This window comes from Anser anser (genome assembly GCF_964211835.1).
Source record: "Anser anser genome assembly, chromosome: 3".
NCBI classification, from domain to species: domain Eukaryota; kingdom Metazoa; phylum Chordata; class Aves; order Anseriformes; family Anatidae; genus Anser; species Anser anser.
Window position 1 is genome coordinate 59,770,081 of NC_139722.1, and position 21,784 is coordinate 59,791,864.

A 21,784-nucleotide genomic window follows, 5' to 3' on the forward strand; every position below is an offset into this window, starting at 1 on the left:
TTTCAGAAATTAAGAAAATGCTGCATCTTAGGCCTTGTTTTTTCAGGTCTTCCCTTCACAAAGAAAAGGTTTCTCACAGAAGGAGAGAAAGCACTCTCTCCATTAATAATGGTGCAGGCAAGGATTTCAGCTTGCTGTTCTTTCTGTCTGTCACCTGAATTAATGCTGAAAAGATAATAATGAACACTGGTACATTTTTTTTCTGGATTAGTGCTTCCAGTTGGCCACCTGTCTCAAACTCCCTATTAATTTCATAATCATGAATAATGGTGGGTTGGAGCAATTTCTGCTTGGAAATGAGCTTACTTGACACCTGCTTGCATTGTTGGAAATTCATGATAGTGCCCCTATGGTCATTCTCACACTACAAGAGCTCTAATCTTTTTGCATGGGTGTCACTGTTGGGATTTTTAAAAAACAAATATTTAAAGATATCTGATGAAAGTTATTGCCTGTAAATTGAAAGCAATCACTGGTTTCCTTTGCCTCTGCTTCTCTGCCTCTCTATACACACAGTCCAACTTTTGCTTTGTCTGCTTGTTAAACCATCCCTAGCATTGACATGGTGCTTTTCTCTCTGCAACAGACTGTCAGCCTTTCTGTATCTTTGAATTTAGCAAGGCCATCAAAAAGAACATATATATTTTTTCATACCTGGCTTTACAGTATCTCAATGGTATACTATAATACTTTCTAGTATTCATTCAAATATCCACTAGTTAAGCTGAGAAACTATTTTTGAGTCTGGTTATAAGATGCCTTATAAAATAACATTTAATAATCCTGAACTGTGTTGTTTCATTTGTTACTTTTACTCAAAAAAAGCCCTACCAAACATGAGTTTCTCTTTTTAAACCCATGCTGGTTCATGTTTCCCATGTAGTAGACACCCAGGTGTGAAAAGCCTAACAGGAAAAAAAAAAAAAGAATAAAGCTCATAAAGCGATGAAGCTTTGAATTCATGAGCTTGACATTTATGAAAATTGGTTATCTGGTAAACTAAACTGAGCTACTACTTTGTAGTCAGTGAAGAACCAAAATGGGGAGAAAAAGGATATAGATATGCATAGCAAAGGATCAGCTTTATTAGGAAAGGCAAAACGGTTCTGTAGTTGACACTCAGGTGGTCTCAATAGGCTTAATAAAAGCTTCTTTAAATGATAGAATAAGTATATATTAATATATGCTGAAACTTAAAAGGCAAAATGTCTTAAAGAGAGTATGTAGAATGATCTGTATTCATATTAATTGTATGTCACAGAAGTTTTTAAAAGAGCTAGCTATAGTGGTAAAATGATCAAGAACACATACGAGGTTCTTAACTTGTAACTTGTTACTGACTGTCCTGACATAAACCATTTATAAAGACTTCTGAGTATTCTGATGTTTAATCCTGATATGTCACCACAGAGCACTAGTTTTCTAGTCTGTTACATTGCTGAAAGATATATTACCTATATTTACAGTGATAAAAGTATTTTGAAAATGCTTTTTAAATGCCATTTGAGTCTTAAAACCTTTATTATGCCCTAACTGGATTAAATATAGTAACTTTTTTTAAAGTGATGAATATTGTAATTATCAAGAAATATATTAACAGAGCACTATTTATATTTGCACACACAAACTTTGCTTACATCAATATTTCTGCTTTTTTTCCCCTGCAGGACACAATATAGAACTATGATAGCAACCGGCGGAGTCATAACAGGACTGGCTGCCTTGAAAAGGCAAGACTCTGCCAGATCTCAGCAACATGTAAATCTTGCCACAGCACCAGCTTCTGAGGAGAAGAAACCAGTTAGACGCCGGCCCAGGGCAGATGTAGTCATTGTCAGGGGCAAAATCAGACTCTATTCTCCATCGGGGTTCTTCCTTGTTTTGGGAGTGCTTATCGCATTCTTGGGAATTGCAATGGCCATTCTTGGATACTGGCCCCAGAAGGACCAGCTTTTAGGATCTGAAGATAAACTATCAGTAAATGAAACTGAGGTCCTAAGAAACCAAGGAAGCATTTTACTTCGTTTCTTTGAACAGCATGTGCACTCAGATAAGATGAAAATGTTGGGCCCTTTTACTATGGGCATTGGAATCTTCATTTTTATCTGTGCAAATGCCATACTACACGAAAACCGTGACAAAGAAACAAAAATCATACACATGAGAGACATATACTCCACTGTAATAGACATCCACACCCTGAGGATCAAGGAACAGAAGCAGCTGAGTGGTGCCTTTGCTGGCTTGTTGGGGGAAGGAGAACTTGGGCATAGTGGGAGCTCATGTGCATCACGGCTGGCTGCAAACACGATTGCACCTTTCTCTGGCTTCAAGAGTAATTTTAGAATGGATAGTTCTGCTGAAGAAGAGGAGATCCCCCTAAATGAAGATAGGACCACTGCTAGCCTCCTACCACCTCTGCTGACTGACCAATCTGGTTCAGTCTTTGGACTTTACCCTCATTCCAGTAAGGCTTCAGATGACAAAAACACTAGTTCTATAAAGTGTGAAACAAAGTCCATTGTATCATCTTCTATTAGTGCTTTCACACTGCCAGTAATTAAACTAAATAACTGTGTTATTGATGAGCCCAGTATAGACAACATAACCGAGGACTCAGAGGTCACAAAGAGTTGGTCCAGAAATCTGTCGATGGACTCCCTGGCCATTCCATTAACTGACACCAAGGAATCCTGCAAACCAGCTGCGGCCATGCTACCACGGCATAATTCATTTGTGGACACTCCACATGATCAGTTCAAATCTTCTATGACCCTCGGACCGAGTACAGGAAAGCTTTTATCCCCTGGTGCTGCCAGGAAACAGTTTGGGTCCAACACATCTTTGCATCTTCTCTCTTCACATTCAAAGTCCCTGGATTTGGACAGGGGTCCATCTACACTCACTGTCCAAACTGAACAAAGGAAACATCCCAGCTGGCCCAGACTGGATCGGAGCAACAGTAAAGGATATATGAAACTAGAAAACAAAGAGGACCCGATGGACAGGTTACTTGTGCCTCAAGCAGTGGTCAAAAAAGACTTTACCAATAAAGAAAAGCTTCTTATGATATCGAGATCTCATAATAATTTGAGTTTTGAACATGATGAGTTTTTGAGTAACAACCTAAAGCGGGGAACTTCAGAAACAAGGTTTTAATATTTAAATTGCAATTTACAATATATTCAACAGTATTTTTTAAAAAACCATTTTGACAAGTGTTTCCTTCTCAGTGAAACTAGAACAAGCCCGTTTTTATCCAGATGATTAATAGCATATTAATATTGGCTTGTGTAAACAGAGATCTTTGTCTTTGTAAGTCCAATAGTATTTTGTCACAGTAACATACAGCTGCAATACAGTACATTATCATTTCTCAGAGAGTTTTGGTACGACTTACTACATTTTTTTCCAAGTCATTATTCATTCTGTTTTATACAAGCATGTTACTTTCTATCAATTTGACTCCAAAAACCTGCATTAGAATTAAAAGCTCCATTTACCTGTAGGTTCTACTTATTTAATGACTGCAAGAGTCTAAAAATTGTGTTTGCAGTCCAGAATGGGAAGTGAGGAGGAATACATACTGGAATTGTCAAATTCAGGCCTTTATCTTTATCCTTGGCGTTGCCTTTCACATATAATACATCTCAGTAACTACAATCTTGCCATTGTCATTGTGAGAATCTTGTTTACGTATGGGGTGGGTGGATAGAAAAGAGTGGGTATCAAAACATTTTTGTGAATTCATTGTAGTTGGTCAAGTTGAATACCAGTGTTGTGAATTATTAACTATGCTTTGTACATTAATATTTCTACATCCGTTATGATTTAATCCTAAAATTCCAGGAAAGCATACATAAAGTAAGAAATCTGAAAATTCTTCTGGGGTTAGTTCTCTAAAGCATTTTGATTGGCAGCAGTTTTAAAATCAAAGTATACTGATTAAAATCATAGGGACATAATGAATGCTAACAGGGTTTTAGAAACATGGTATATAGTAAAATGATATCATGACATGAATCTGAAGAGAATAATGGAAAATGAATATATTGCCTCTCATTACAATAGCAAGATGCTAAATAGCTAGGTCTCTATGGTCAAGATACTGATACAAAGCATATAATTCAATATGTATACTAAGTATTACAAAAGCCCCTTGGCTAAATTTTGATTTATATATTTCACATAATTATTGGGATGGTGGTTCATTGGAGGCTTAGCTGGGGTAATTTGCATTAGAAGATTTTGCAAAAGGAAGTGACATTTAAAACAATATTTTTCTCAGCAGAGTAAGTTCCTCAGTTCACAATTGTAGGCTATTGTTAAAGAAAATGAGAATTTGAATGTGCATACCAGAAAGTTTTTGTGTATTTCATTAAGGTATTTAGGCTGTGATCCTGCCATGACAGCCATGCTAGAGAATGTCACTTCTAGTTGCAAGGCTCACCTAACAGGAAGTTGGTTGTATGTAGTCTTTTTGAATATATTCACTTAAATACTCAGGAATTGTTTTTAACGGCTTCTCCCAAAAAGAATCAAGCCTGTTAAACTATAGTTGTACTTCAGTTGGTTATGAAAGATCAAAGATAAAATACACACTCTCTCTCTCCTTTTTTATTTTTAAATATTCAGCTCCAGATTTCAACTGCGCAATGTTTATGTATCAAGAGCATTACTTGCTCAGTGAATTGAGGCATAGTGTTAACTGTTAGAACCTCAAGCCTATATATTGTAACAGAGTTGGCTAAATATTTTGCTATGAAGCTTTTAATAACTTTCCGGTTTGTGTTCTTAAGACATTTGCTATTTTTTGAAATGAAAATAAAATGTATCTCTACATATATCTGCTGTAAGACATGTTTTTCCTCTATAATCTCAAATCCTCCATATCAAAATATGATTAAGTATCATAATATTGTACATAACATTATGCTTAATATATTAGCCTTCCACTAGATATTTGGCTATGACTAATTAATTTCAATGACATCCCTCCACATGTAAAGGTTGAATTTACTGTGTTTCTAATATTTTTTTAATGTAATGTGAAATGTATTCAAAACGCTTTTGATATAAGGAAATTTTGTATAAAAAGAACACCTTGTTCTTTTTAGTTTGGCAGTACATTTCGAAAAATGGAAACTATTATTAAAAAGACGTGAATGATGTAAGCTTTTATTTCCTGAATAACTAAATTAAATCTTAGCTTAAAAGACTGTTTTTTTTGTTTACGATCATATGTGGGAATAGTGATCCTTTTATAAGTATAGCAAGGCAGGAGCTTTTAATTTTTAACATAGATACTTGGTACTGAAAAATGTACTGATTTCAGAAAAATCTACCTGGTTGAGGGACCAAAGTAAAGTTACTGAATTAAATTTGCAAGAAATCAAAATAGCACCATACAAAGAAATTATGTGATTGACAGATTGACTACAAAAATATTCCCAAATTACCCTAAAATGGAACGTTTCATTTAGATAATAGCATCTACTGTATGTTCCAGAAATAATAAGCTCATCCAGTACATATTAAGTAACAAGATAACTCAAAAGTGACGGTAACCTTGTTTCCTGGGATTTTCATATCTCAAACTTTAAAGATATGTGTCAAATGATTTATAAGGCATAAAGTCTAAGGTGCTAAGTCTGATGAAAGGTTTAATGTTTTAAAAAAGTTGGCTAGGACTCTATTTTTGCCCAGATACACTAACCACAATCACTCTGGAAATTAAGGGCCTTGCATCTTCCCATATTCCTTGGGTCATTCCTACTCGACCTCTAGTCAGAAAAAGTTTTAAATGTTCAAAAGACCCGAACACTAATCTTCATATATTGAGGTGGGAAACCACAGTAGGGTGCAGATGTCTGAACTCTTTGTAACACATGTTCAGATAGCAAGTAAAGACTTGGTGAAGACAGGAGCATTTTTTAAACCTCACTGGTATCTTTAGGGCATAACTATATTCACTCAGTTGCTGATTCAGTTCACAGACTTTTATTATTATTATTATTATTATTATTATTATTATTATTATTATTATTATTTAGCTCATTTCTGATGCTCTGAACAACACTATTGATGTTCTGTGCAGCCCCACAACGAATTGCTCCAATACAACTTCAGGGTGAAAACGAAGCCAAAGACAGGAAGTTTTAAACTGTTTTTCTCATATGGGAAAATAATTGTACAGACACCCCACAAGACTTTTCATGCAATAGGAAGCTAAACCTTACATCTAGGCCTTGGAAGATGTTATGGGACCACATCCTTTGTATGTAATAATCTAGAAGGAAACCATTTGTATTGTACAAGCAGTGAGTTCAGCTCCTTCTTCTCCGTAAGACCATTGAAAAATACATGTGTTCTACCTTTCAGGTAAGCATCTTAATCACAGCTTGTGGCTTAGACTGGTGTTACAATCTGTCCATCCCTCCTGGCAAATCTGATTCAGTCTGCTCATTTATTGGGCAAAATTCATCATGAAATAAAGAGGACAATTCTGCCGTGACAGAAGAGAAAGTCTGGGTTGCATCGTCTTTTCCAGATTGTTTCTATACTTCATATGAAATACTGACTGAGTAAAAACCTTAAAACAGGGTCTGTGTCTGGCCAGTTTGATATTTTAGCTGCTCCTTCGGAGAACCCAGTTCACTCTCCATGTGAGCCAATGCACCTGACTTTTCCATGCAGTTCAGTGCAGAGTTCAGCAGGAGGGAGTGGCAAACGCACCAGCTGCAAATACTGTTACCTGTGGACAGGAAGGTCTTGCTGTGGGGTTCTCTGAAGCAAAAGGACTTCAATATGGTGCTCCCCATCCTGATGTCTACCCTAATGCTTGGGCTTCATAAAGGATAGAAAGGCAGCCTGGTTTTAAAAATGAAAAGTAATGTTATAAATGAGCAGAATTTTTAAGGCTACCAGTTTTGGAGGTAGGCATCCACATCTGTCCCTCAGCATAGATTAGACAGCTAAATAAATTTTGTGCAACCATCTCAGAGAGCCTTTCTCAGATCTAGCACTGATTTTACTTATCCTTAAAATATAGCATTACTAGTCCATTAGTTTCTCCTATATGAAATTTGGGCAATAGTTTTGACCTGCAGCATCTTTTCTCTCTGAAAAGTTTTTTTAGTATCTTGTGGAGTTCCTGGATTGGAACCTTCCAGAGAGGCTGTGGATGCCCCATCCCTGGAGGTGTTCAAGATCAGGCTGGATGAGGCCCTGGGCAACCTGATCTAGTGAGTGGCATCCCTGTTCTTGGCAGGGGGGTTGAAACCAGGTGATCTTTAAGGTCCCTTCCAACCTGAGCCATTCTATGATTGGTTTAGTATAGTACTTTTACAGATAAGTTGTTCTTTCTAGGAGTGTATCTCTGACGCTTTCCTGGAAGTTCTGACTTCATATTCCTAGCATTATCTTTTTTTGTTGTTAATTTTCCTACAAAATGTGATGTTATGGTGAACAAGCAGAAATCTTTTAGAAAGACTGCGTGCATGCATATATGAAAATGCAAATGGTATAAGTGGTCTATTATAATGTAGGAGTGCTTCAATTAGTATGATTTAGCTACTCAAGGACAAGTTCATGCCCTTTTTTTAAACCATTTCAGATTAAACTCGGGAGCAAATTAATTATAGTTGTCACAGCTATCACATGTTTAACATTCAGTTAACATTTATTAACTCTTTCATCAATGTTCCGTGAATGGCAATGCTGAGTTGTGTTTTAGGTCTCGGTATTTCAAATTAACCTCACCAGAGTACTTTATACTTCCAGTAAAGCCCAGACAATATAGTTTATCTGAATGATAGTTGGCAGAAATACAATCCTGAGTCTCATAAACATTGGAAATCTGATAGTTCAATAGTTAGATAGTTAAATTATAATTATAATATTATATTATATAATATTACGTTATAATTGATAGTTAAATTTATTTATTTATTGTTATTTTAGTTTACAATAGTTTATTGAATTTAAAATATAAGAACATACTATATTAAATGAAAAGCAGTATGTCTAATTGTTGTCTTGGTTCTAATTCTAATTGGCAGACAGCTTCAGAGGAGAGTATAGAATCACTATAAATTATCCACAGAAAGAATTATTAATCCATTGTTGTCTTTTATCACTTTTTATTCCAGCTAGTGTAATTATTCAGGATAGCATTCCTAGGAATAGCTAATCCATTTCTGAATCCCACCAAGCCCTTCGGTTTACTAATATTTATTTTGGAAACTACTGCAGATTAATTAAGAGTTATGCCAATAAATATACTTCCCTTGTCAGTTTAAAAATTTTATCAGCACTTTAATTTCATTGCAATAGCAACTTGCTGGGCTATTAAAAAAATGTACCCAAAATAACCTGGTATCTATTGATATTTCTGTGGGTTTTCTATTCTTAAAGAAATCCATCACAATAGTTGCTCGGAGTTATCCTGTGATTCACTGCACAACACATTTAACACTTAGATCTTTCTGTTCTCAGAATAAGTTCCTGCCTTGTAGGAAATACTTGTTCTAGTACACATTTTTTCACTTTTACTGTTAAATTTCTGCTCATCTCGTCATCTCATTAAGACAATTCAGTTTTCCTTCTGATCTTTCCCATATTGATAGAATGTCCCTACTTAGGCTGCAATAGCAGATAGCACAGCCCAATAGAGTAGATCTGTAGTTGGTGCTGAGGACCCAACAGAAGCAGACCTGCAGTTGGTGCTGTGGGCACCAACTTAATTCTTGTCTTCAGTTCTTTGTTTTTTTTTTTTCCTGAAGTTTTCCATCCTACCTGGATCACACTAGCAGGCTTACAAGAGACCAGATAGCTCCTCCTTTCCTTCTTTCTGCCATTTCATAAATGCAGTTAATAAGATTACTATTTTTAATGCGTATTGGCTTCCCTCTCTCTGTCAACTCAGTAGATTTATTGAAATTCCTTGCTACAATGTTTTTCATGTGCCAGTTTTTTCAGGCTGCTGTAAGAGAGATTACGTGCTTCCACACAGTGAGAGCATTCAAGGCTTGAATTTAGCCTTCTTACAGGTGAGAATTTACATATCTTTCATTTCACACTTTCTTCCATTTGCCACACTTCCCCATCTCCCTTTTCCAGACTTTTTTTTCCTACTAGTCATCCCTTTTCATCCCACTTCTGTAATAGTGACCCCAGGTGAAAAATGAGGCAAAGTATTCACTTAGCATATAGGCTGTATCTGGAATGAACTTTTTTTCTTTTTAAACTGGGTAAAAGAGTATCTGAATGTGACACTTTACGTCTTGCAGTGCATTTCCACATGTACTGTCTGCTGTGTTACATTTTCCCATTACGTTTACTTGTAGGTGTTCTTTTCTTTTTGGTTTAGTTTTGGTGATGTTCTCATTAATTCGGCTAGGACTGGAATTCTCTTCAGAAGCTTCCTGCAGATGAGGTGCATGTTTGTTTGTGTTAGTCTAAAAAAAAAAAAAAAAGTCTTCCTTATCCAATACTCAAATCCCCAGCCTTCTTGTCTGGATTATTTCAACAACTAGCTTTCTTCTGAAATTATCAAAATTTTTTCATCTGAAATCAACACCTGACTTGGAGTTCCACTGTAGTTTATCCCTGTTGTTTAAAATTAATTGGATCAGATCATTACTACTTCAGTTTGTAGGAGCATCTTGTCTATGGCACACTTAGTGCTTAACATAAGCTACTCAGTTTTTGCTACAATGATTGTGGTAGACATCTGTTGGCTCTTCCTTCCAGGGATCTCTATACTCAGTTGTCACAACCACCATTTGTTCAGTCTTTATTTTTTTTTTAATGGGAAATTAAGTTTTCTGCAAGGCAAAGGTTAAAACTCAAGGTAAAGACAAAGCAATAATTAATATATGTCTAATTTTTAATTCATTCATCACAGGGAAAAATATTCCTGTGCTTTCTGTCTACTTTTCTTGACTTTCTGGAGGTCTTAAATATTTCCGCATTATACTCCTGAAAACAGAAAGCTAAAACAAAGTATCCAGGATGAGAGTATAACTTTGTTACATAACAGAAAATTATATTTTCAGTATTTTTTTCCAGTCATACTGATGAACATCATGTATTTCCACTGAGCTACCTTCACTGAGATGTGGCTTGCTTTTCTGTGCAAGTTCAGTTTGTTTTGAGATTATGACAGTACAGAAGCAGTTCAGAAAACTTTCCACTGTGCACTTTTTTTGTGTGTGTGTGTTTTTCAGAAATAATTTTAAATTCAGATATGTTACCCTGAAGGAATATTGCTCCAGTTGATTTTTATTACTTTCTTCTTGTAGCCACCAGTTTTTCAAGGGTCTCAATGACCTCAAATAAAAATGTGTGAATAGAAAAATATGGGGAAGATCAGCTACTATTATACAGAGGTTATAATATAGTTAAACTCAACTTGCACTTGCAGAGAATCCATTATCATTTTAACAGACAGGAAGCACTGATATATTATGTGAGCATATTTTATTATATCTGTAGCAAACAAGTGTTCTTTATTGTCTCTTTGTGGGGACCAGGAAGAGCATTAGACTTATAACTAAATTAAATAACAGTACTCTTTGAATCTTTTGCAGAGGAGTTGGGTTTATAAAATAGATTAAGAGGGGTTAGGAAATAATAAAGTGAACATCAGATTCTCATTAAACTACATTTTCTAAATTTATATGCCTTATAACTAGCACTCAAACGAAGAACTCTTGCTAACTATCACAGAAGATGGTCCTGGTCATTCTTCTAAAGAAGAAAGTACACATTTCATATCCATTGACTTTTTGAAAGAATAATTTTATTCTTGTAACATTGATACCTATCTCACTGTTATCTGGACTGGCAGGTTTGCAAAGTTCTTGTGTCTTTTCTTAATACTTCATTGTACGTTGCATTTTTCTTTTGAAAGTAGAACAGGTGAGAGCATTCCTGGAAATCACTAAGAATTCTCTGATGTTTATGTACACACCTACACCCCATTACAGTGATTACAGACTTTTTGGTCTTATAATTGCTTTATGATGACTAAACCCTGTCTGCCAACATACTGGTTAGACTCTGACCTCTTCTTCCTTTCCACACCTTTCTACATAATCCAACTCCTTAAACAGTTGTGTGGTCAATGACATTTTTATCTGATTTTCTGTCTCTATTTACTCTTGTCAAACATCCACTTTCTTGGTTATTATCTATGAATGAGCACAACAATTTCAGAAATTGAAATCCATTCCTGAAAATAGTAAATAAGTTTACTTGGCACGTATTATTGTTAAGTCATTTTATTCAGCCTCAGAACTGCTTCTGAAGTTAGGCATGGGTGCTTCTTAATGACTGTGTCTACAATAGCCAGTTACTTTCTCCTCCAAGATCTGAAAAGCTTAATTAGTTGATGTTATAAGTATCTTTCCAAACCTAAGGCAAGTGGAAAAAAAAAAAAGTATCTGTGAGCTCTCCCATATTTCCAGAACAGATTGAAAGGATTATTTTTTAATTAAATTCTTTCATTTGTATAATGTATCAGATCATATGAATTCTACACTCACACACATATGTGTTTATTTATATACATACGTAACAGGTTTGATTGGATCTGGAAGCTGATTTACTTCAGAGCATTCTGCTTTTAAATAAACAGCATGGTGCAAAGTGAGTGGGGAGTCAATGATGCCTGTGCCCAAAAAGCTGATTTTCCTTAATCCATTCCTGCCTCAATAGAAATAATAGCAATATAAATCATCACATGGAAAGACTCAGAAATATGTGAAAATTGTTAATGAGATTAAAGAGACATAAAAAGGAGGCTAGCATCCTAGGTTAACATTCTGGAATATGCAGTCTAAAATATCACCAAATCGAGTTTTGGAGGTTTCAGTTTATCATGTTATCAAATTACTTGATTTTTGAAATATAAGGTGATGCCTCTGATTTAATCATTGTTGGAGAACCCCAGGAAAAAAATAAAAAGTTAGTATATTGAATCAGAAAGAGATCTGTTGCTGGGAACAAACGGGGATTGTCTACTACAAACATACTTCTGCTATTATCACACTGCTAGTAAAAACACCTCAAAACATATTATTACGTGGCGTAAACCATCAGACATTTTCCATGGGAGAAGAAATCATCTCTCATTTTGAACTCCTGGAACCGAAACTTGTGTGCTGAATCGAAACTAGTCAGGGTGACTGGACTCTGTGACATTTGTTTTCTGCCTTTTTGAGGCAGGTTTCTGAGAAGGTCAGGGGCTGAAACTCCTTGCAGAGTTAATGCTTGTAACAAACACAGTATATTCTGTGTGATTGCACACCCTTCCTAGTTTATTTTCCTTTCTTCTCTGACATTGGGAAAGCATACCAAGGTAAAGAAAGCCTGTGTATTTTCATATATGCTGATACCAGTCTTTGTCAGCTTATTTAGTCTTTGGCAGCTTCAAAGGCAATTAAATGCACTGTTATTTTGACAGAACAAAGATTTGTAGCATAAAGATTGGTATTCATGTAAGAATAGCTGCTTCTGACATAGTCTTTGCTTTCAAATGTGTTCTGGAGTTGAATAGCATCAGGTAAGGATGATGTACAAGTTTCACTAAGAAGTGGGACGGGCTTGCAGAACTCTATGACAGAAAATAAAGTAGTCATTACCATGGCTAAAAATTTGATTCAGGGAAAGACAGACTGTGCTTTTCACCAAACCAATTAATTAATGCATCGGCATTGACCTTATTTTCAACAATATTGTTCATATTTGATTTTGATAGTATTGACACTTAAAATTACTTTCACCAAACGTGCCAATATATGATTACATGTGGCACACATATACACAGATAATGACCTCAGTCCAGCTGACATTGATTTTCAAATCTGAATAAGTATCTGCAGAAAAGACTATATACCTTTTAGGCAGTTTAAATTTCTTCATGTTATCTACCTAAGAAAAGCTTTTGTATTTAATAAAGTACAGATTCAGCATAAGCAAGAATTTGCAATGGGAGACAAAAGGATTTGTATTATTTAAAACCTGAGCAGAGGAAGATGTGAAGAGGATACTGGGTTTCTTAAAAGGTGAAATTCAATCTGCAATGTTGATAGATTCTCTGCAGCTGTTTAAAATCATCCAGGTTGAGTGCTATGAGAAGGATAATGCATCATTTCTCAGCTTCCAGAAAGCTCAGCTCAGACATAACCTGCAAAAAATGTATACCTGAATGTCCTCCTAAACAGCCCAGGGCCTGCTTTAGTGAAGTGTTTCACTTCTATTGTCTATAGATGGATTTCTTCCTAAATAGGAAACAGTATCTGCTAGTATCAAAATATAAGTTGTAAGTCAGTTTGAAACCATACAGACTTGGAGGACAATCATGGTGAATGTTTTCACTTTCTTTCCTTGTTACGCTAGTGCAGTCTTTTTTCTCATATTTTCAAGGATGTAGAAGCAAATGATGTCCTGTAGAAATACTAAACAAATAAATTTCAAAACCAGCTGCTCTATGACAAGCTTCTGTCACAGAACCTGGAGAAATTGAACGAAAATAGTTTTGGAAGACTCTCACCTCTTGTCAAAACCACAGTCCTGAGAGACCTCTGAATATATTGGGTAGAGTGGAAAGACATAAATCTCATCAGCTGATGGAATTAGATGTATGCCATTTTAGAGAGTAGATACATTATATAGGCATGTTTGATTTTTTTTTCTTTTCCTATTTGTAGAACAGAAGCTGTTGAAGAAATTTGTCTTGGTCAACGCTTTGTTGCATCAAGTGCCTGAAATATATGTCTTTTTAGTTTTTTTGGAGCTGGTCAGAAGAGTTAGAATGACAATATCTCTTCATAAAGGTATAGGTTGTTCTATATATGTTCATCAATAAGCATCTGCTCTATTTAAAAGAAAGTATCCCCAGGATATAAAGGAAACTGAAGTTTTCTATTTTTTCTTTAAAGTCCTCTCTAATAGTGAGAAAAAAAAACTTAATAATTAAAGCTAATCATAAAGTCAATGTGATAATAAAGGTTCTAAACTAAGACCCCTTAATTATTTCATGCGTGTACAGGAGTAATAACATTTAATTATGTTAGGAACATGGAGTACATTGGGAACTTTACCAAGATAACGTAAGTTTCTATTCAATATCAGTTTTTTGGATAATATATATGGGCTATGGGTCTTCATGTAATCAACTGTATCTCCTGTAAATCCTGGAGCAGACACTAAAAATGATTCAGCTATTTTAAAATGACAGCTGGTGTCTGTTTGAATTGATCAAAATGTTGGTTTCTTGACTTCTAACTAATAACTAGGGAAAAGCTGGACAGTATCAGAAAGGCAATCAACAAGACCTGCAGGATTCAGAATTTGAAACTATCATTGGTTTTCCACTTAAGCTTGTCTCCCTCATTCGATCAGCATAGTTAAATTTACCAAAATTTCCTTTAAGATTTTTTTGCTACTCAAGCCTGTGGTTATCATCCTGAAGCTCAAAATGTAATATTTGCCTTTTTCAGTATGAAGGAACCATCTGTTTTTTCTCCTACACAAGTAATACTGACAAAGGACGTATATAATTTCTGTAACATTATCTAAAAGGAAAACAACATTTGCTTTCTCCAAGGAACATAAATAACATATTGAAAAGTATATGAACATCCACAGCATATATATGGTTGGATATAGCAGAAATTTAACTGGTTATAGTAAGAAAAATTCAATTTTCTGTTAGTAGGAATAGAGATTTATATTCCCATTTCTCTCAGCCCTGTCACCACTCTTTGTTTCCTGTCACAATGAAAGTTGGTTTTAACAGATAAGAGAATGAGAAGAATTATTTTGCCCAGCAGACTCTCTAAATCCTTCCTATTTCAGCCACTCACCATTCCAACTTCTACCCTTAAATTAACTGACTTTTTCTCCTGTCTGTCCATCCTTTTCAAGCTGTGTCTGTTTTCAGTAGGAACAACAACATCCTTTGTTGCTCATGGGGAGAAAAGATTTACTGAGTAGTTGAGAGAGTGCAGCAAAATCAGGGTCACAGCACAAAACTCACTCAGTGCGGTGCGCCTGATTGTGTTTTCTCAATGGTCCTTTACGCAGTGAAGAGTGTATGCCCAGTTCACTCTGTTTTCTCCATTAGTCCATCTTCCAAATAAAGATTTCCTCATTTGACCCATGTACAGGCTCAAAACAAGGGGAGGAAAAGGAAGATTTGGTGTCTCTCTTAGCTAACATTACTTCCTATTTTACAGTGAACTTGACTTTCCAACATTATGTTATGCATTTAGTGGGGCTTCCATTGTACCTTGTCTTCTCCATATCACTACTGATGATTCCTCCCTGCAGCCTTTCAGTTACAATGAATGGCTAATTTATTTTTTCTCTATGTCATTCTACGTCTTCTGCTAGGATCTCTGATTATCTTCCATACCTTCCATGCCCTTCACCTTACAACAGTGAGATCACAAGCTTCAGGCTACAGGTTTCCTTGGCTGAAAGTTACCACCAAATACACTGCATGCTGGGAAACAAAATAGTCCCTTTAAAGGAGGGGAGTTCCAGATCTCCTTGTAGAATCCCAAAAGTAAGTCCATTTTGCTCTTAGTAGAATGAACAATGAAAGAAATGTGTCTTCTCATAGATGTGTAGCACCTATAGAAAGTTAAATCCAACAGTTTCTGTTGGGTTCACAGAACTGTATTGCTATGAACAGTCACAAAACCAAGAACGGATATTGCTGGGAATATTTCTGAATCAGTCAAAAAAAAAAAAAAAAAAAAAGACGCCTTCTTATGTGCACAAAACAGGGCATTGCTCACATTTGAGCTTGCAGTTACCTACCTGGCACTGACTGATTTCCTGAAAGAAAAACCCACAAGGAAGAGAGCCAAATAGGTATATTTTTTGCAAATTATCAGGGTTTGGTTTGCCTCTTATATCAAATTCTTGCACACAGGAAATTACCCACCATTCAGTTTGTCCACTTTTTCCTGAACATGAGAGAGCTAAAGCTCTGCGTGCCGTTGTTCCAGTTCTGGATCTTGAACTCAAGTTGTTGTGCTACCCTTCCCCAGCTGAGGCAGCAAGTCTGGGGAATCAGCAAAGCTACAGCAGATTACTGCAGAAACTTAGCCTGAAAAAAATATGTGTCAGCAGACAATTTCAAGCCCAGCAATAGCAGCAGTGCTTGAGGTCTGTGCTGCCCTAGATTATGAACTGGGTAGGAGTCTGGTGACAATAACCTGGGCAGGTTGCTGAGCAAGCAAGAAAGCTGTCAGAGGAGTGACTTTCCACGTAAGAAGCACAAGCTGGCTCAGAACAGAGCTCTTACACATTTTGGGAAGAGAGGGCTTGAGGGCTCATGGAAAGAGTCCTGTAAAGTAGCAGAAGCCAAACAACTATCTGCTGTACCTGCTCTTACCACTTTGCCATGGTTTGATTGTAAATCTTTCACTATTTGCAGACTGATTTTCTTGCTATTTGTGGGAACCTATGTTCTTTATGGAGGGGAAAACAAACCTTAGACCACCCCTTCACTCTTCATCCTCCATCCTGCAAAAACTCTGGGAAGTGTGGCTTGAGTATACTCTGCACATGCAGAAGTGAGATAGTGATGGAGACAGATTAAGTTTGTAACTTTAAGATATGATCTGTAAAACAAAGTTTTTTTTTTTTTTTTTTAAGTTAGACTTGATTTTTTTTTATATTTAAACCAGTTTTGAAGACCTTGGACAGGAAAGAATTCAGGCCAGCTGCAAGACTTCTGCTTTGAGGGGTTAGCTCCTTGTGCAAACACAGAACTCCTTGTAGAGCTGTGTACACTTGCAATAAAAATACATGTATATCTACCATGGAAAAAGTTATGGGTGTCCCAGCAGCAAGTCTGAATCTCTGTCCTGTGGTTGCACAGGAAGCTGACAATGGGATTCATAATGTTTAATTGAGTGGATGACCTGGGTTTACACTCGCTGAATTAACCACATTACTGCAAGTGCCTGTGGAGAGATTCCTGCTATATGGCCTTTTTCCTAAGTTCTAGCCTTTTTTTTTCTTTTCCTCAATGCCCTTTCAAGAGATCATGGAAGAGAGAGCAGAAAAGAAGAGAAAGCTTATTTCAATGTGTAGCTTCTGTGCTTTTGTGGAGCGAAAGCAAAAAATGATGCTTCTCACTGCACTATATTTATTTCAGGATTGGATTTCAGAATTATTTGGTTCTTTACTCTGACATGACAGATGACAGGATTTGGCAGGAAAGGAGACCTGTACCAAGAAACAGTTAATTCAGTGAGTGCCAGATCGAAACACAGAGCTGGTGAGCAGAAGGTGAAATATGACAATTTCCTACTTGTGTAAGATTTGTTCATTCTCTTTGACTTCTTGATCCTTTATTTATCAAACCTCTTTTTGAAAAAAAAAAAAAAAGCAACATTTCTTTAAATTGACTTGTGAGCTAGGAAAAGGGAAGAGCATTTGTCTCCCAGAAGTAGGTATGTCTGATGACTCCAAAGATCAACAGAAACATTTAAATACCTACATAACCTTAGCTCACCAGATTTTCATATGAGGTGCCTCGATCTTTGGATGAACTCTTGGTGTGAAAGAACCCTCAAGAACCCTATGGACTCATTATGTCCATCGTATTTTGTGGGGTAAATTCTGCTCAGGGCCAGATATGGCACCCTTGGAGGCTATCATAATGTTGCTACTCGCATTCTTGATGCATAGACTAGATATCCATACGCATGCCAGCCTGCAAAGGGGCCACATCCTGAGGAAACAATGGGCTCTGTTCTGCCTCTGTCCCAGCTCACAAGTCAAAGGTCTGCTTTAGCTGGTGCTGGTGGATGGAGGCAGATGGAAGAGGAGTAAGCATCCTCAAATAGATGCATTCACTGCCATTTCTGTGTACACTGCTCTGAAACCTGGCTCTTGTTTACACTTGACAGACAGAGTGGCTGCTCAACAACTGCTACTTGAGGGCTAAATATACAATCTTACCCACACAGAGTGCCATCCTGCCTTGCAGGCTGCAGCACAGCCTTCAACTCCCCATAGAAAGAAGAAACAACACCACAAAGAGACATCCTATAGGCAGTAAAAACACTTGAGAGACCCTGGGGCAGAGAGGATTACGTATGTGCTCTCTTGCAGCAGAAACCATGAGAAAGGATGGTTCTTATGTAAGAAGCATTGCTTACAGGATAACTGTATTTGTATTTTGATTTTCTCTGCAAATGCTGAATGCAAGAAAGCACCATCTACAGAAGGAGGCCGCTGTCATTGTTTGGGGGGTATAACAGCAAATGCATCCCAATGAGAACCACAGAATAGCTTTCCTGCCTGTCAAAGCCCTGACTCACACTGGTTCAGGGCCCAGTGGCAAACTGCTCAGGTGGTGATCTCTTCAAGCAGTCACTTAACTGGAGCTGAGCAGTTAAACAGCAGGCTGGAGAAACAAAAATCATTCATTGAGGGCATTTTTTTTTTTTAATAAATGGAAGATTTATGGTGATGAGGAAGGATGTTATAACCAAGTGGCAGTTGGTCTGTGTTAAGCAGATGCATGCCCTTGACATCTTGTTCTCATGAGTAAGAGAGTTCAGGTATTAGATCAATAGGAAGGAGGTTAGGGAGGGGGGAATTAGATCAATGTTTTAATGGTCTGCTTTATAGTATTAGAATTTCTCTTCCAAATGTATCAGTTCTCCCCCCTTTTTTTAGGCAAGTGAGATCCTAAAAAGCTTCAAAAGAGAAAACAGCTTCAGCCTGTCAGTAAAGGCAGAAGTTTATTCTAAAGGTCATGTTTGAGATCTGGGTAAGGAACAATACAATTAGCTGACTGATAGCTTATTGATCAGCAGTTCCTGTGGTGAAATGCCTTTCTGTCTTTTGGGAATGAAAAGGTTCCTTTCTTGAAAGCTCCCTCTCACTGCTGTTCTTCAGAGTTTGCATGTGCTTCTCCATCAATGACCTTATAGCATATCTTGATGCATGTGCTAATCTGCTATCTAATTGCTGACTCTACTTGCTAATTTTGTTAACTATGATGAGGCAGCAAAACAAACAAAAAACAAAAAAACAAAAAAAATGAAAACAGAGAAACCTCTCTTTCTCTACATTTTTTCAAACTTTTGTACCACTTGTACAACTTCTCTGAACATGAGAATTTTAGAGGCTCAGACACAAAAAAATAATGCTGGAAGGACAAAGACTAGAGGCTATACTTTTTTTTAGTCCCAACAGAAGTCAAAGGTCTGTTCATAGCCCATGGAAGGAAGTTTGATGTGGAAGTGCTACAGCATGATTGCAAAGGAGTCTTTTCCATTTTATCAGCATTTTTTATCAGAAACTTTCTACATTACTGAGCCTCTGGGAACACAGCTGGAAATTACAGACATACCATTGGAAATGTGACCAAAGATCTCATGTCATATAAGCACAGGAATCAAAATTGCCTGTATATGGGTGAAGCCAAATTTGCACTGTTCACTGTAGAGTTTTTAAGGCAGCAGTGGGATACAGGCACCTAAATACCTTAAAGAAATCCGCTCTTGGTCAAATTTTGCTCTTTAAATTGTGCTCCAGGTTATGAGCATAACAGGTGGGCACACTTCCTCCAACGCTAGCCAGGATGCCTGTGCATAGCAAAGACGGTGCTAACAACTCTTCTGCTGCTTTGCAAGACTTTGGTCTAGGCAAGAGGATGGTCTTACATTTTTGTGCTCGCCTCAGAGATAATGGAAGCTTCATGCAGTTCACATGCATCCGGATATTGTGCATAAAGAGCATTAAAATCATCCTCCACCTTTGCTAGATGCAACAAAGCCTACTGTGCTGGAAAGAAGTGTTTCTTTCCTGTCCAGCTGCTTGGCATTTCCCAAAGGCAGAAAGCTATTTTTGCTGGGAAAAGTTTGTCTTCTGTTTTTGTCTTCCACTGATATGAATTCACATATTCCTTTACATCTGATTATGAAATAAGAAACTGCAGGAAACCCTGGTTATGATGGTGTTTGCCAATGTCTTACTGTCCTGTAGGGCTACATATTTTTCCAGGTGATTAGAGGAGACAAAATTCAACATGGCAAAGAGTGCATCATGAGAAACACCACCCCCCTCCTGCCTGCACAGCATAAGCTAGTCCCTCTTAGGGCATCCTAGGAGCTCCTTTGTGTCCTGGGTATTGGTTTTGCTTTGTTCCATTCCTCTCTCTTTCTTCTGTGTGAAAGATTTTGTGTTGGTGAGTAACACTAGGTAGTGTTTAGCTGCAAGCAGTATCAGTTGCCAGTGGCCTCTCAGGCTGTAAGATGCGGAAATTGTAATAAAGTGATATAGAAGTGAGAGAGTTGCATTGGTGACTAATATAATGAACACTGGAACTTGATAGCTGGCCAGCAGCGATTCCCTATTGCTTCTGATATTAGTTTATTGTTGGTAACATACTTATTAAAAAAAAAAAAAAAAGAGAAAGCACCATGCTGAGGCAGAATTTTAAAGAAAGCTGGAATGATCATACGCTGCTAGGTGGATTTTGCCACTCTAGCTACATGTGGGTAACAGTTGGCAGTGGGTAGCATGCAGCAATTGACTTTTACATAAATGAGTACTATACTAGAATGGTGATTGGTAAGAGCTTAACTTCCATTAAGCAGTAGGAGCTGTTTCTTGCTGTTTTGGGCAAAAAGGTTTTATATAATTAGAGTTGTAATTAGAAATGCCAGACCTAATGTTCTGTTGCCTTCTTTGGTTTGAGGACTATGGAAAAATATTCACATCTGACAGAAGTTTGCACCCACTAATTACTTGTGAAAAGATTTGGATGGAAAACAGAGCCTCAATCTTCCAGTAAAAGGAAACGCAATTAAAAGAGAAAGTGAGCCATTACGTTATTCATGTTTCTGGATGATCTGTGCCATTACTGCACTGTTATCACTCAGACAGCATTCCCTTATTAGTAGCACTCATCCTGACGAATTTATTCTAATGTCCCTGAACATAGCTCTGTCATAAGAGTGTTGAAATGTGGGAATAAATTATTTTTAATGAAAATACGACTTGTATCCCAACTGACAAATAATTCCATCCATCTTTTCAAAATGATCTGTAGAGGTTAGGAAAGACAGATTTGAGGGTTACTTTCATTGAAAAGCCTTCACAGGTTTGTCATTTCCTCCTGAGTCAATAGCTCTTGCTGTCAACTACAGAAGTTAGTTAACTTATGCTGTCATACAAAACTACTGTAATTTACCAGTTATGCAAAGGAGTTTTAAAACTTTTCCCTTCCTTTTCATGAAAACATATATACACACTTGAAATTAACTTGTAAGTGAGTATAGGTTGCCCAACGCCTTTGTTACATTTAATAATAATAAGGATAATAATAATAATAATAATAAAAACAACACAGAAACTCTACAGTAGGTGATACAGCATATCTAAAAAGTTAATAACATTCTGGAGTAGCCTATTTCTCTCAGTTGGTGGGGAAGAAAACTGTGGGGAATTACTCTCCCTAATTAGGCAGTGCAGGAATTTAAAACTTGTTGGAAGTCAGAGGATATATAATAGTATTAACTGCTGAGGACAGCATGGGGGTTATCCATTTGTCCATCTAGCAGTAGAATCACTAGGTTGGAAAAGACTTTTGAGATCATCAAGACCAACCATCAGCCTGACCTACTGAGTCTCATCACTAAATCATGTTCCTTAGTGTCAAGTTCACGTCCCTCAAATGCGTTAAGGAATGGGGATTCCACCACTTTATTTAAGATAGCTATATATGATTGATAACTAG

General features: G+C 36.8%; 1 protein-coding gene across 1 annotated transcript in view; it reads left to right on the forward strand.

Annotated features, from left to right (window-relative positions):
• The window catches only part of TMEM200A (transmembrane protein 200A), a 59,958-nt gene extending 55,114 nt beyond the window's left edge, over positions 1–4,844 (forward strand). The window contains exon 2 of the mRNA XM_083830667.1: positions 1,668–4,844. Coding sequence (XP_083686793.1) covers positions 1,684–3,159 — 1,476 coding nt within the window. The 5' untranslated portion in view covers positions 1,668–1,683 and the 3' untranslated portion in view covers positions 3,160–4,844. The remainder of the gene's footprint in view (positions 1–1,667) is intronic.
• The last annotated feature ends 16,940 nt before the right edge of the window (positions 4,845–21,784 follow it).